At 48.2% G+C, this 15,897-nt stretch overlaps 1 protein-coding gene across 2 annotated transcripts in view; it reads left to right on the top strand.

Annotated features, from left to right (window-relative positions):
* MROH1 (maestro heat like repeat family member 1) overlaps positions 1–15,897 on the top strand; it is a 2,508,022-nt gene that overhangs the window by 598,844 nt on the left and 1,893,281 nt on the right. For both annotated transcript variants that reach the window (XM_085604508.1, XM_085604507.1), the window contains exon 9: positions 5,160–5,252. In XM_085604508.1, the coding sequence (XP_085460634.1) occupies positions 5,160–5,252 (93 nt within the window). The remainder of the gene's footprint in view (positions 1–5,159; positions 5,253–15,897) is intronic.

The following is a 15,897-nucleotide window of genomic DNA, read 5'->3' as shown; positions in this document are numbered from 1 at the left end:
TGACCCCCTCCCGGCTAATGCAGTCAAAGCCCTTTCACCGTGGCTCCTTCCACTCTGGACCAAAATCATTAACAGCTCACTCCAACAAGGCTGCATCCCGGACTCCCTCAAAGTAGGCCAAGTCTCACCTATCCTAAAGAAACTCACTGCGGACCCCTCTGACCTCAACAACTACCGTCCCATTTCCAGTAGCCCCACTTTGGCCAAATTGCTAGAAAAATGTGTAAACGGGCAACTGACCAATCACATGGATCACTTCAACCTACTAAATAAACACCAATCAGGCTTCCGAGCGGGTCACAGCACTGAATCGGCCATGACACACATTCTTGATGATGCGCTACAAATCCTTGACCAGAATGGTTCGTGCTTACTCATCTTACTAGACCTCTCATCAGCCTTTGATACGGTCAAACACCAGAAACTATTAGATCTCCTGGAGCATAGGATGGGTCTGTCTGGCACAGTGCTAAAATGGTTTACATCCTTCCTGAATAACCGTTCACAAAAATTCAAGGTCAACAACGCGCTCTCCAATGCCTCCCCTGTATCTCTTGGGGTGCCGCAAGGGTCCGCACTCTCACCGTCCTTATTCAACCTGTTCATGGAACCGCTCACTGAAATCCTGCAAACATCCAATGTTCAATTTCATATGTATGCAGACGACACACAACTATACCTCAAGATCAATTCCATAGAGGACATTAATTTGCTCAACTCCACACTCATGATCACCCAGTCTTGGTTATCAGAAAATCACCTCAAACTCAACGCATTAAAAACAGAATTCCTCCTCATAGCACCACCGGCCAAGATCCCTCTAATGCATGACCTGATCAAACAACTCTCCGCGTTCAACGTACAACCAACTATCGTGGATTCTGCAAAATCCTTGGGGATCACTCTCGACAACAATCTCATGATGCAAAAACACATCAGTAACGCCACAAAGAGAGCTAATTTCCAGATAAGTACCCTAAGGAAGCTGAAACCCTTCCTGCCAATCGAGGACCTCAAGTTGGCAGTACAAGCCCTAGTTCTCCCTTGTGTGGATTACGGAAGCGTCTCCCTGTGTGGGCTACCAAAAGCCGCAACAGCGCCCTTAAGAGCGTCTATCAACGCTGCGGCAAGACTCATCACTGGCTCGAAAAGAACTGCACACATTACCCCTGACTTAAAATCCTTGAATTGGCTTCCATTTGAAGCTAGAATCCACCTAAAAGTGGCGTGCATGACTCATAAAGCCTTACACCACAACTCTCCCAGCTACCTCGCGCAGAAACTGACAATCTCTGGTGGTCTACGGACTTCCAGGAGTGCCGAAAACCTTTTACTGAAACCTCAAAGGTTCAACAAAAAGAAAACATATAATCGATCCTTCTCTGGGATGGCGCCCAAAATTTGGAACACTCTTCCCCCCGAAACCAGACGGAATGCCTCCTCCGCCGCTTTCAAAAAAGAAGTCAAAGCGCTTCTCATGGCAAAATTTACTTGAGCTCTTTCCCTTCAGAACTGAGTTCGCTAGTTCCTGTCTTATATGACAGCACCATGTTGTAATCCCTCTATACCACTATATTTGCCCTCATCATGGTTTTTATATGTTTGTTCACTTGCTTATCTCTGTTTTTTGTTCCTCTTATAGGCTGCTGTTATGTAAAGCGCTCTGATATCCGCAAGGATCTTGTTCGCGCTCTATAAAACTTTCTAAATAAATAAAATAAAATAAAAAAATAGCATGTAGGCAGTGTTTTCTCTTTAAGATGATTTACTTCTTATAGTACCTCAGTTGGTTCGGAGTGGTCGTCCAAAGCGTGCTCTACTTCTCCAACCCTTGTTGTGAATTTCTTGAAGTCTATCCTCAGAAGGTTGATATACACTACCAACGTGTCTGTTTTATTTGTTTAAGGCAGACCTTGTTTCTTTAATGGCCTACAGGAGCAGTTTCAATGAAGGATCATGATTGCTTGGTTCATACCGGTCTTGTTATTGTGATGACCCTATGCCTATGTTCCTGCTGCAACTTTAAAACTGGATTATACCACTCTTCATCCAGTCTCATAAACCATTTTGGGCTCTGGTTTTAGGTGCCACCTCTCAAGGCAGCTCCTCTAGTAGCAGTGCAGTTCAAAGGAACCCCAGCCAGGCCCCTAAATGATTCTCCCCAGTGCTTCTACACTGACCCATAGCTGTGTGGGTGCTTCCTACCTTTAACAAGCAACGGTCCCCTAGGTCAACAGATATAGGGGTAAACCCAGAGCGGCCGCTAGGTCTTCCTCGCCCCTTTAAAACACTGAGGCAACCCACCCAGCCTACCCTGCAGGTGCGTTATGACAGTGCCACTCCAGCAAGTACTAGTGGTCAGAGACCGCTCCTCGCTAAGTTGCTCAAGAATTCAGGGCTCAACCGCCCCAAGAGCACTCAGCTAGTGCATGCCAGGTTTCCACACACTCCGCATGCCAGGGTTGTGTTCTGGTCTCCATCAGGATCAGGCAGCCGCCATCTTGGTTTGATGGCACCGCACAGGACATTGCATTTGATTATTGCCCTCCGGACTGCATTCCAACCAGTTGCAGTCACCGCTGTATTCCTGGACACCCCGTACCTCAAGGTGGTGAGGCAGGACATTAAGGCCTCACGGAACTGCGGGTGTTAGCTGCGAGTGTCTGAAAAGTTTCAGCGCTCCGTCCATCGTCTGTGTTTGCTCTTATTTAGGGCTAGGCATGTGAGCAAGTTGCATGCTCTTGCTGCCAATCCACCTTGTACAGAAGTCTTCCTAGAGAAGTTGGTGTTGAGGACCTGAGTTTCCTTTCTGCCAAAAGTGTTCATTTCATTTATGGCAGGCTATCGCTCTTCTGGTTTACTTTGCTCAGCCTCATGCCTGTAAGGAGGAAGATAGACACTATTGTTTGGCCCCAAAAAAAGCACATAGCTTTTATATAGATTGCATCAAAGAACATAGGGTGAACGATTAACTCTCTGTGGGGTTCTCTGGGGCAAAGAAGAGCAAGGCAGTGTAAAAATAGACTATCTCCCAATGGATTGTTCTCTGCACTGGCTATAAAGCAACCTCCAGAATGCTTAGTGGTTCTTTCCACCAGAGCCAAAGCTTCTACCACTGCGCTGGAAAGTGGAGTGCTTGTCCTGGTTATTTGTCAGGCAGTTACTTCAGCATTGATATGTACTTTCATGAAGCACTATTATCGCGAGAGGGGCATTTTGCCTGCTCAATTCTGTAGGACATTTTGGTGTGATAGTTTAAACACCCATGCACTTGGGGAAGTACTGCTATGATGTCTATTCACAAGGTGAGGAATCTTCAGTTAGAAGTGTCCACCAAAAGTACAAGTAACTTACCTTCAGTAACAATCTTTCTAGTGGATACTTGAACTGTAGATTCTAAACTGACCTACCAACCCTTCCGTTTTCTTCCATTTACAAGGTCCCAATTTTGAGATCTGCATATTGTGTACACCAATCTGGCGATAGGCTCTACATTTGCAGGTGTGGACAGCCAAAGGAAGCAACTGACGGCCGCCTGCATGGGTGGTGCTACTATGCCACTTTCGGAGTGGAACAGCCTTGGCATGGAGCCGTATGTCTCCACTTGCTGGTGCCCACAGGAGTACCACTTTAAAGTTTACGGATCCAGTCTGACGCCTGGGGAATATTCACACTGTAAGGGATCTGCATTTATATAGAATATGCATCAGATACTTACAGAAGTTAAATAACTTATTAATTGAATTAATCACTTGGTGATAGTGAGCTGTTAACCTATATTAAGGCACCAACCACTTTAATGTCCTTTCACAAGCTTTTCATGCACACCACTCAGCCAATCACACCACCCGCCACTGGCCCAATACACACAACACTCACATCAACAAATAGCCACCATTCAAGGGCCCATCACATTCATACTCCACAAGACTGAAACACTAATCACACTGCCACTCAACCAGTCATCAGTCAACCTACATATAAACACACCTGTGGCAAACCAATACACACATTCTGCCAGCCAGCAGCCACAAATACCACCCACCAATGGCCACACATTCCGCCAGCCAAGAGTTACACAATCTTCACTAAACACACATCACCAGCTTCTGTTTTGGGTTTAGTTTCTTGCCCTAAGTTTCCCTTCAACCATGCCCATATGCCTTCTACCGTCATGAGATCCCTATGAAAACAATCCTAGCCTATGCTTTAACTACCTGTTCATGTTTGTCCCACCAGCAGTCCTAATACAGTGAGGGTACTAGGTGCACCTGTCCGAATGCCTCCCTGTGCAACTTGATTAGGCTCAAACACTTGTCTTTCATGTACTTTTAACACACTTACTAAGTCTGAGAATACTTACCCTTGAAAACTGGGCTGAATATTCTTGGGCAGACTTTTCTGATTTCTCTAAAGCTCACTACTAGAAAGGCTAAGGCCTTAGAGTTTAGTGGACAGAGTACTCTGTCAAACTTAGTGCATGTCCTATACACCGTTTTGTGTAATGCATTGACTAGAGCTCACTTGTAATGTGGTAGACAGAAAATCCACCACACCCTGTCCGTCCAGAACTCTTCTCCGTTGTTCGCCTCGTGTCATTTGAAAACAGGAATTATGTTAAAAAATAGATATGCGCTACCTTTAAACACTTGTAAATCATTGATAAGAAATGTATTGTCTTTGTGTTGCGTTTGTGGAGATAAAAAGTATTTTTCTCCCTGTGTACTCTTTGACAAGGTATGCGAATTACAGAGTTTAAACTGCTACAAATATATTTTCCAATTTTTAATGGCTCATAATATGCATTGTTTTTCGTTAACCTGAGAACTGTTTGAATATAATATTCATTGTTTTTGCTGCCTTTGCACGGATGGCGGAAGGACTTAATCCTTGTTTTAATACATACCTCTCCCTTGGAAGTCTCACATAGAGGTTATTTAATATAGGTATTTACTCACAAAAGCTGGTATATAAACATGCGATATATTTGTAATCCTAATACTGTTTCCGATTGTTCTAGAATTGTAACATTTTTAAAAGCTTTTTCATTTGTCATTATGAATAGTTACATTTGTTTTTTTTTTTAAACTGTTTGCTGATTTCATAACTGGACTCTATATCAAACCTTAATAACTTGACTGTTTTTTTTATTTACGCAGAGCCTGTGCCAAATCCTTGAAGCGTCCGTTAGTATGTGTAGTAGGACACTGGATACACAGATTGAACCTCTTCTGTTCGCATTATACCCACAGGTGAGTATCTTTAAAAATGTTAAATGTAGGGGAAGACTAAAATGGTCTTCAGACTAGGGGCGCCAGAGAGCCCACGGCAAGATAGCCGCACTTTTGTGCAGCAGTGCTAGCCGGGACTCATCAACCGCCTAAAATCCAACCATCTGACCACCAAGATGCGGAATCATTGAGGGTTGTGTGCGGGGAGGCTGAGGAGACTTGTATCCCCCCTAATATCAAGCCGGGGGCTCCCCTGAATACGCTAGCAGCAGACTACCGCATGTGCTGCTCTATAGAGGAGGCATAGCGGTGGCCTGCCGATGAGGTGCCAGCTGGCATCCGCAGTGGTGAGCGGGTGCGGGCGGCCATGTAGACAGTGGACGCGCGGGCATGAGGAGCCCTGCCACACAGGCGGGGAGCCCGATCTGAGGAGTGCGGCAGCCTACCCTGCTGAGGCCGCGAAGGGCATAATTGATGTGCAGCGACTGGACGCCTGAGGGGCTGCATGACAACCGGAGTCTGCCTAGGGTGAAGTCTCTCTTCCAGTGTAATGGTGTAAGCGGTGATGGGTAGATAGTAGACCCTTTATATTAAGATAGGGAGTCCCAGGCATCTAAGGTAGCCAGAGTGACCAGGTAAACAGACATTACGACAGCACTGAGATCTAGGTAACCAGAGGACCTCAGCCAGCGGTTAGGCAATCATATTTCTGTTCTACGAAGCACCACAGTTTGCCAGTTTCCTCTTTGGAGGCTGGCTTAGTATATGGTACACACTTACTTACGTAATGCATCTTTCACTAATCCAGGCAACCCTTGTGGTGATTTTCGTCTGCCTGTGGATTCCTCACTTTAGGAATATCCCCTGCGCCAGCATTCCTCGTAAACATTTTTCCTAGCTCTCCACGCCGACTAGGTCGTCACAATGCCATCGCTCTGCACGCGGCGCCGCGTGACGTCACTGGAGCCATAAGAGGGCCACGTCGGCGTGATGACGTCCGTTCCCTTTTTTCCGCGCTGTCGACGCTAATGGTTTTTCTACGGACTCTCCAATACTTTCTCCTGGATACTTTGTATTTTTCTGGTTTCCTTCTGTGGTTTTGACATGTCTGCTCCAAGGAAGTCGGGCTTCAAGCCCTGTAAGGAGTGCAGGGGGGCATATTTCGATCACTGACCCCCATGAGGACTGCCTGTGGTGTCTGATCACGATGTCCAGGGCTGTCCTTGCTGTAGGAAGATGAATCCGAAGGCCCTGAAGGAACGAGAAGCCAAGCTGTACTTGGCTAAAGTGAGAAAAGAAAAAAGGGATCAAACGTTTGAAGTCGAGGTTGTCAACTTCACATGATTCGAGGAAGAAACACAAGAAGACGAGGCATGGATCTCAACGCCGTTCGTCGAAGCCTGTGGTTTCGAGGTCACCTTCTCAGGCTCCTCGATGTCGTGTTAAGGACTTCGTCTCTCCTTCTCCTTCAGTGTCTCCTCAGGTGACTCCGGCCCATTCTCCTTCGTATAAGGGGACTCGGTGCAGTCTCCGATGCCGAGATTCTCTCCGGCTCTGGATGGTTCATCGAATCCGGCTGATGCACATGTGGCCTCGGTGGTTCCGACTCCGGAGGCTCCTCGATCGGATCTCGAACCGGTGCAGTATCCTTCATTCCCGGCGCCGGGTTCGGATCCCTTGTATTTTTTAAATGTGGTGTATGGTGTGTTTAACAGGGCATCTTACCCTTCTGGTGCACCTTCGGGTCCCATGGGTCCTTTGGCATTTAATTTGAGTGTGCCTCACCATTATCCTCAGGCCCCCTTCGTGCCATTCATGCCGATGACGCAGTCATGGCAAATTCCGGCTCCGAGGATGTCGACAGTGTATGGACAGTCCCTGACTCCGTCCGACAAACCACCGTCACGGATTAGTTCGCAGGTTGCTGCTACGGATCCGCCTTGGGCGCCGCTCCCGGAGCCATCGACGCCACGTGTGGCGCTGACGACGCCGCAACCGAAGATGCGCTTGAGGAGAGAAGCGCAGAGGTTGCTAGAGGAGGAACAGTACCAGACTGAAGATATGGACGAAGGTGAAATTTATGAGCCTGAAGATATGTTCGAGGGTCCGTGTGAGGCAAGTGGACTTGACACCTCCCCGGAGTGGGACTTTGCTTCTCAGAAAGCTTCTCCTTCGAAGGAAGTTGCTTCTTACCATACTGTAATAAGGAAGGCTGCAGAGCTCTTGGATCTGCAGCTCCCTTTGGCTGAGTATAAGCCTAATGTGCTTACAGAGGTGCTTCATTCTCCGTCCTCTGTGGTTGAACCACTCTTGCCTTTCAATGATGGCCTTACGGAGCCGATCCTTGAGGTGTGGCGCAATTCTCTTTCTGCTCCTGCAGTTTCAAGATCTGTGTCCAAAAGGTACAGGCCTGCTCCAGGAGATCCTGTGTTCCTTTCTTACCATCCTTCACCTGAGAGTTAGGTGGTGCAGGCTTCATGTTCAAAGCAATCTACGGGTGCCTTTCCACAAGCTCCTGCTGACAGGGATCCCAAGAAGCTTGAACAATCTGCAAAGAAGGTTTTCTCGTCAGCGAGTATGGCTTTGAAATCCACCAACGCTACCTGTTTGTCGGGTAGATACATTCATGCCCTTATGGACTCTGCCAAGCAGCTTCTTCCAAAATCATCTGAGGAAGACCAGGGTAATTTGCGTGAGGTTCTGGCAGACGCTCAGGGTGCTGCTCGCCAAGTCCTCCAGTCTGGCCTGGACACAGCAGATTTAGTGGCCAGGGTGATGGGCTCATCCATTGCTACTAGAAGACATGCATGGCTGAGGTCTTCTGGGTTCTCACCTGATGTACAGGCTGCCCTTTTAGATCTTCTCTTTGACAGATCTAGGCTTTTTGGGGAAAAAGCTGACTCTGCTTTGCAAAGGTTCAAGGACAGTAAGGTCACAGCAAAATTTTTGGGCCTACAGTCTCAGGCAAGGGGTTATGACTTTAGAAGTTACCGTGGCTTTGGGAAATCTTCCTTTCGTAGTTCCCGTCAGCCGCAGCAACAGCAACAAAACCCCTTGTACAAGTCCTGCAGGGGTAATGGCAGAGGTCGCCTTCGTGGAGCGAGTAGTTAGCCGCCTTCCTCCTCCTCCTACTCCCCTACCCCTCCTGGTAATGCAGGAAAGCAGCCCTAGATCCTCCATCCTGGATCATGCAGGTCATGTGGGGGGTCAGCTTACCCATTTTCTACGGGATTGGAAATTAGTCGGACCTTTGGGTTCTAGATCTGGTAGAAAATGGGTACGCCCTTCCCTTCAGGGAATTCCCTCCTCCTTACCAAGGGTTTTGCACGGAGGATCATTTGCTTCTTCTTCAGAAGGAGGTTCTTGTCCTGTTGCAAAAAGGTGTGATAGAGGTGGTTCCGGAGCAGGAAAGGGGTCAGGGATGCTACTCCCGGTATTTCCTGATCCCCAAAAAGTATGGCGGGTTACGACCCATCCTGGATCTCAACATTTTGAATCTGTTTCTCAAGCAGGAGAGGTTTAAGAAGCTCACCCTAGCGCAGGTTCTTCATGCGCTGCAACAAGAGAACTGGATGGTGTCCATCGACTTGCAGGATGCGTATTTTCACATCCCAATCCTGAAGTCGCACAGAAAGTATCTCCGGTTTACGGTTGGTTCGCCGCATTACCAGTTTGCGGTCCTTCCGTTTGGTCTTACTACTGCACCTCGAGTCTTCACCAAGGTGATGGCGGTGGTGGTTGTCCATCTCAGAAGGTTGGGGATCCCGGTTTTCCCCTACCTGGACGAGTCGCCAGAGATGGTGCGTTGTCATCTGCAGGTAACAACTCAGCTGTTCAGATTGGATTTTTCGAAAAATGTGCCCAAGTCTCACCTGGTGCCCTCTCAGCGCAACCTGTTCATATGGGCAGTACTGGATACCACTGTGGGTCGAGCTTTTCCTCCTCCGCAAAGGATTCTTGACATTCAGGAAATGATTCTTTTGTTTCACAATGGAGCCGTTGTTCCAGTTCTGAAGGTCCTACGCCTGCTCCGTCTGTTCACCTCTTGCATTCTGTTGGTCAACCATGCACGCTGGCACATGTGGGCATGCCTGTGGTATCAGCACAACGGAGATCTCAGGGAGTCTGTAAGGATCTCCAGAGAAGCTGCAGGTGGAGCGTGGGGGGCGATCTATCTCAAGGAAAGCCTTTTCATCTTACACCATCGGTGGCCACAGTGATAACGGATACCTCTACCCTAGGGTGGGGTGCTCATCTGGGGGATCTGGAGGTCAAGGGTCTTTGGTCTCCAGAGGAAAGGTTGTCTCATATCAATCTTCTGGAATTGCGGGCGATACGTTTGGCGCTCAAGGCCTTTCTCCCTTCCTTTCGCAGTCACTCGGTTCAACTCCTGATGGAAAACACTACTGCGATGTGGTATGTCAACAAGCAGGGAGGAGTAGGGTAGTACCGCCTCTGCAGGGAGGCGTTGCGGCTTTGGTCCTGGGCTCAGGACCATCGGATTTGCTTGATGGCGAATCTCTGGCCGGGGTGCTAAATGTTCGTGCGGACAGTCTCAGTCGTCAGTTCTCTGCCGACCACGAGTGGAGGCTCCATCCGGAGGTAGTTCGACACATCTTCCGGACGTGGGGGACTCCTCAGGTAGACCTGTTTGCCACTCTCGAACGTGTATTGCCCATCATTCTGCAATCTCCAGTTTCCTTTGCAGGGGGCGTTGGGGGACGCGTTTCAGTTGAGCTGGAGCTCACATCTCCTTTACGCGTTTCCTCCCATACCCTTGATTCCTCGGGTTCTGAGGAAGATATGCCAAGAACGGGCCCAAGTCATATTGATCGCCCCGAATTGACCAAGGAGGGTGTGGTACACAGATCTACTCCACCTCTCATCGCAACCTCTTCTCAGTTTTCCTCTCAGGGTAGACCTCCTCTTGCAGTCGCAGGGGCAGCTTCTTCCCTCCCACCTCTAGAGCTTGCACCTTAATGCCTGAAGATTGAACGGGGCAACCTGAGTTCCTTCTCTTTCCCTCCTGACGTGGTGGACGTTATCTTATTGGCCAGGCGACACTCCATCTAAGTCCTTTTACTCCTACAGGTGGTCAAGATTTGTCAAATGGTGTGGAGAGAGGTTTATGGATCACTTAAAGGCTCATCTTTCTGATGTTCTTTGTTATTCGCTACATTTGGCCCAGCAGGGTTGTCCTGTGGCTACTGTTAAAGGTTGTCGGCTTTATTGGCATTTCTTTGTTTGCCTGATCTGCCGTCTCTTTTCAAATCAAATCCGGATGTTTTAAGGTTTATTAAGGGCCTTACATATGTTTCCGCCTGCCCCCTTCATTATGCCCCAGTGGGATTTGAATCTAGTTTTAACTTTCTTAATGGGTTCCCCATTTGAACCTATGCATAGTTGTCCCTTGAGACTGCTGTCATTTAAAACGGTCTTCCTTGTGGCTATCACCTCAGCCAGGAGGGTGAGTGAGCTTCAGGCTTTGAGTTCTAAGCCTCCGTTCCTGTCTTATTCATGCTGAAAGGATGGTTCTCAGAACCAGGGCTGCTTATCTGCCTAAGGTGGGGAAGTCCCTTCCATCTAGGGTAGTCCATTACCCGCCCTACTTTCTATCCTCCCCCCTCACCCTTCCAAGGAGGAGGAGAGGCATCACCGCTTGGATCCTAAGAGGGTGGTTAGTCTCTATCTGGATAGATTGAAGGACCTGCGATTGGACGATCAGCTCTTTGTGGGCTATGTTGGACGCATGAAGGGCAAGGCGGTGCGCAAGCACACTCTATCCAGGTGGATCATCTTGTGCATCAAGATCTACTACGCTCTGGCTGGTAAGGAGCCTCCTGAAGGCATTAGAGCTCATTCCACCAGGGCTAAGTCGTCTACTTCTGCCTTGTCCACAACTTGGGCCTCCCTCCACACTTTCGCGAAGCATATTAGATTCCGTAGTGAGGAGGGACCTCCATTTTGCACGCTCTGTTTTGCAGGGCTTTTTGGTATAGAACGGTGGACACCCTCCTCCGGGAGTGGGATTGCTGTGGGATTCTATTCATAAGGTGAGGAATCCACAGGCAAATGTATCCATCAGAAGAACAAGTTACTTACCTTCGGTAATGCTTTTTCTGGTGGATACAGTATCTGCCTGTGGATTCCTCACTGACTCACCAGCCTCCCCGTTATCCACCCTTTTATACCTTCAAAGAGGTATTCGTTAATATGTTGTTTCATATTGTCATTCTGTATTGCCTCGGTTTGCCTTTGTGTAGGCTTATAGGAAATGCTTGCTTTCTTTAGCTTTCCTTTTTCACTTTACACTGTGTGTATTAGTGTGAATACTGTTTACTATGTATACATTTTCTATATGGTTGGTCCGCCCGTTTCGCCTCGGTGGCACGAAAAAAATGGGTGGAACGGACGTCATCACTCCGACGGGGCCCTCTTATGGCTCCAGTGACGTCACGCGGAGTCGCGTGCAGAGCCATGGCATTGTGACTACCTCGTCGGCGTGGAGAACTAGGAAAAAAAATTCCGAGGAATGCTGGCGCAGGGGATATTCATAAGGTGAGGAATCCATAGGCAGTTACTGTATCAACCAGAAAAAGCGTTTCGGAAGGTAAGTAACTTGTTCGTTTGCGACTTCCCTGAAATAACTTATAAACTAGAAGCCCCTGAACTTAATTTTGCATAAGCTTGATCATCCGAACTTCATATCACGTTTTCAGAACAGAAGAATATGCTAGAAATATGCATTCAATGGAATCTGTTATTCACTTGTATGTTCAGTAATAGGTTTTCATACCGAAATGTAAGGGGTCTCTGCATTGAAAGATGTGATCAGAACAACCTGTAAGTCTTCCTTTGTACAGAAATTGTTCCTGCTGCTCTTTTTGCACCAGCACGAACCCATCGGTCCTCAGGTTGTAACACCTGTGCCTCTTACAACCGCAGTGCAAAATACTCTTCAACATCAAGTCAGGTAACTCGCACTCTGCAGCGATATCATCAGTGATATAGCCGACTCCTTTCAGCTTGCTGTTCACTGCACTGCTAGTTCAAAGGGACAGTAACACAGTGATGCGTTTCCTGAAAAAGCAGTGTAACATGATACTCCAAATCGCATGTTTTGAGGCACAAGCTACCTGTTGCCTGTAGTCAGAAATATACACACTATTTCTTTTTGACAACTGATCAGATAGGATTCTCTCTGTGTCTCAAGCACCACAAATGAGTTATTCCATAATATAGCTATCTGATAGAGACTTCTAGCTGCAGATTCCTTACCTTAGATACCTTAGATTTATTCCCAGGCTTCAGACTGGATCTGGTTTTGTTTGTGTGAGCAGCACCCCTGCACACCGGTAGGTGCTATCGTCTGCTCTCCATGCCGTTCACTGCACAGGAAGTGATGTACTGTGCCTATATAATTCACCCCAGCGAGATGACATCTGTTCTTTTCTTGCCGCGCCAGTCGGCATATTTCCAAAGAAAAGCTGACCCCAGTCACTTTCTGAATTACCTTTTTTTAAAATTTTTGCTTAAGATTTTTTTGAGACATTGTCTTCTGGTGTAGCAGGAATGTCAGAAGTGGTGCCGTTCAACGTCAAGTGTTCGTGACAGACCCACACTTCGTTTGCCTCTGGTGCCTCATAGATGACCACGACGCAATGACATGCATCAATTGTTGTGCCATGCACGCCAATGCCATGACGGTGGGCTCCCTCAAGCTACTTGCTACTTGATGTGCAATGGTCTTGATCTCAGTTGAGAGGAAGGCCCTGGGATTGGTCGCAAAGCCACTCCAAGCACTCCTCGTCACACTCAAAGTCGTTGGGACACTCTGGTTAGTTCCACATGCGTAAATAGAACAAGACGTCGAAGAGGTCTTCGACTTTGCCCTGTCAGTCGAAGTCTTCAGCCGAGATTAGGGAGGGTCGGCGTTCGAGGTCTAGCTCCACAGTTGAACCTGGGCCGCCACCGTGCCTTCCCAAGTTCCACTTTCAGAGTAAATCCTGGCATATTCACTGCCGCTATACCCAACAGGGACTCCAAAAGGCTGAATACCTGGGGAAATAAGATGTTTTCTTCTGCCAGTCTGCCACTGCAGTTGGTGAACACCTCATGTCTTTTGGGCGGATACTCCCATTCACTCTGGAACTCGGTTGTGCAGGTGCTTGGAGAAGCCCCGCCTCATGCTCTCCCAAGCTATTGCTGATGGAAAGGGATGCAGTTGAGTTTGCCGTATGCTGTGAGCTGGATGCAACGGACTTACTAGGCTAGGCAGAGTGGTTTCATCGACGGTGGCCTTTAGGCGCCACGCCTGAATAAAGAACCGCTGACTTTTCAGGGAATGTGCAGACCTCACGCATGGACATGCCCTTTGAAGACATCCATATCTTCTGAGAAAATGTACACTCAATGCTAGAGTGCTTAAAGGACAGCAGAGCTATGGCTGGATCCTTGCACCTTTCCATGGTCCCTCAACATCTCCCGCCTGCCTTTTGTTTCTATTGTGGCCACTGAAGGGGCTTTCAGCTGCGTCCCTACCCATCCTGCCACCACATCATGCAAGCCTCTCAGCCCGTTTGTGGCCAAGGACGTTGTGGGTCAGGTAGACAGATCCCACCTTGCCACCCCCACCCCTGACAGTCACAGCATCTAAGCCTCTTTAGTTTGCCCATTACAGGCACCCAGTGGGAGGCAGGATACGCTATCACCTGCACCAGTGAAAGTTGATAACATCCACACTCTGGGTGCTCAGATTGTCTAAAGGGGCTATGCCCGCCCCTTCTTGATTGCCCCTCCACTAATTTGTGACAGGCTGACGGAGGACCATATCGCCTTGCTCCGCCAGGAAGTGACGTCTCTCTTGGCCAAGGGAGCCATAGAGAGGATGCAGACGCCGTAAGTAGGTCATTGTTGTTATTCTTGCTACTTTATGGTGCCCATCAAGGACGGGGGCTTTCGTCCTATCCGAGACCTGCGCCCTTTCGATTTCTTCCTTAAGAGAAGTTCAAAATGCTCCTGCTCGCACAAGTCTCTTCTGCCCTGGACCCAGGAGACTGGATGAAAGCTTTGGATTTCCAGGACGCATACTTCCACATTCCTGTCCAGCCTGCCCACAGGTGTTACCTGCGGTTTACAGTAGGCCACTAAACTAACCATAATCCCCTTTGGCCTTTCCCGTGCCCTTTGGGTGTTCACCAAGATGATATTGGTGGTTGCAGCATATCTGCAGAGATCAGGAGTGCCTGTCTTCCCCAATCTTGACGATTGGCTGTTGAAGGTGTGCTCGCCCCAAGCAGCATCTCCCACCTCCATACTACGGTGGACCTCCTGCACTCACTGGGGTCCAGTATTAACGTGCCGGAGTTACACCTGAACTCTTCTCAGACACTCTTTCATCTGAGCTGTTTTGGACACAGTACAGTTTCAGGTCTGTCCTCCCAAATGGCGAGTTCAGGATAACGAAAGGAGATATAGGGCCCGATTTAGTACCTTAAGGACTGGATATTCCACTACAAATGTTGCAGAGTGCATACTGATGGTCCGACCACTCTATATAAAGTATGGCAGTCTGTCCTGTTTCCTGCCAACTGTGCCCCTGCCGGCTCCGCAGTAAGGGAAGCCGTCACCGATGGCACAATGTAATGTAAATTGATACTTGTATAGCGCACTACTCACCCGCAAGGGTCTCAAGGCGCTTGTACGAATACCGCTGTGGAACCCATCCTGGCTTTTCCCTGTGAGGTGTCCACTCCTGGGCACCCCCAAGGTGGAGGCCAGGCATCCTTTGCATTGTGGGGGCCGTTGTGGAGATTAAGCAAGCTATTGCCCAGAGTTGCAGAGTGGGACTCCATGATTGGAATAGGCACCGAGGCGAGAATTATCAGGTCCGTGGAATTTTGAGCCCAAGACCCTCCAAGGCGGGGTATTGAACCCTGGTCCCGGGCCAGACCTCTGCATCAGGGTCTGCCGCTCTAACCATTGACTACAAATAATCAACAGGAGAGGAAGGGAACGACACGACTATTCCCCTCTGGGAATTAGTAAAAAACAACAAAGTCAGTGTCAAAAAACAACAAGGCACCAGTTATCAAGGGAGCATTGATCCACAGGTTCAAAACAAGCCGGTATGTTGTTAGGAAGAATGTAGACCTACAGAATTCTTACCCAATTGGTATAAAGCCCTCACTCGCCAACCTGGTTGGTGACATGCTTCATCATCGGGCTCCACTGGGATGACCGAATGTCATCCCATTGAGCCACACTTCTCCACAATGGAGTTTTTGCCTTCGTGTAAGTACATCAGATCATCCACCTTGTTTAGACAGGGAAGTCGTATGTATTGGTTTCCTGTTCAGGATGCCAGGGAAAATTTGTCGGTCTTGAGCAGGAAAAAAAAAACCGAAAAACGACCCTACACCTTGTCAGAAATCTCCTGGGGTATCAACATAATTAGTGCTATATTTTTCAAAAGCAAACTCCTACTTTATTTTTAAGAAAAAAGTTTGCCCAGCTACCGCATGAAACCTGGTTGGTTGCTCAGCAAACTTTCAGTGCCTTCAGCACCCATAGGGCTGGTGGCGGTCTTTAAATATGGTTGGTGATAGTCTGACTTGTATGCTTTATGAACTATGGGCCGTTAACCAAATTTGAATCCGGGTCCTAA

Source organism: Triturus cristatus, chromosome 5_1 (assembly GCF_964204655.1).
Source record: "Triturus cristatus chromosome 5_1, aTriCri1.1, whole genome shotgun sequence".
In the NCBI taxonomy this organism is placed as follows: Eukaryota; Metazoa; Chordata; class Amphibia; order Caudata; family Salamandridae; genus Triturus; species Triturus cristatus.
This window is presented reverse-complemented; position numbering and strand designations above follow the sequence as displayed.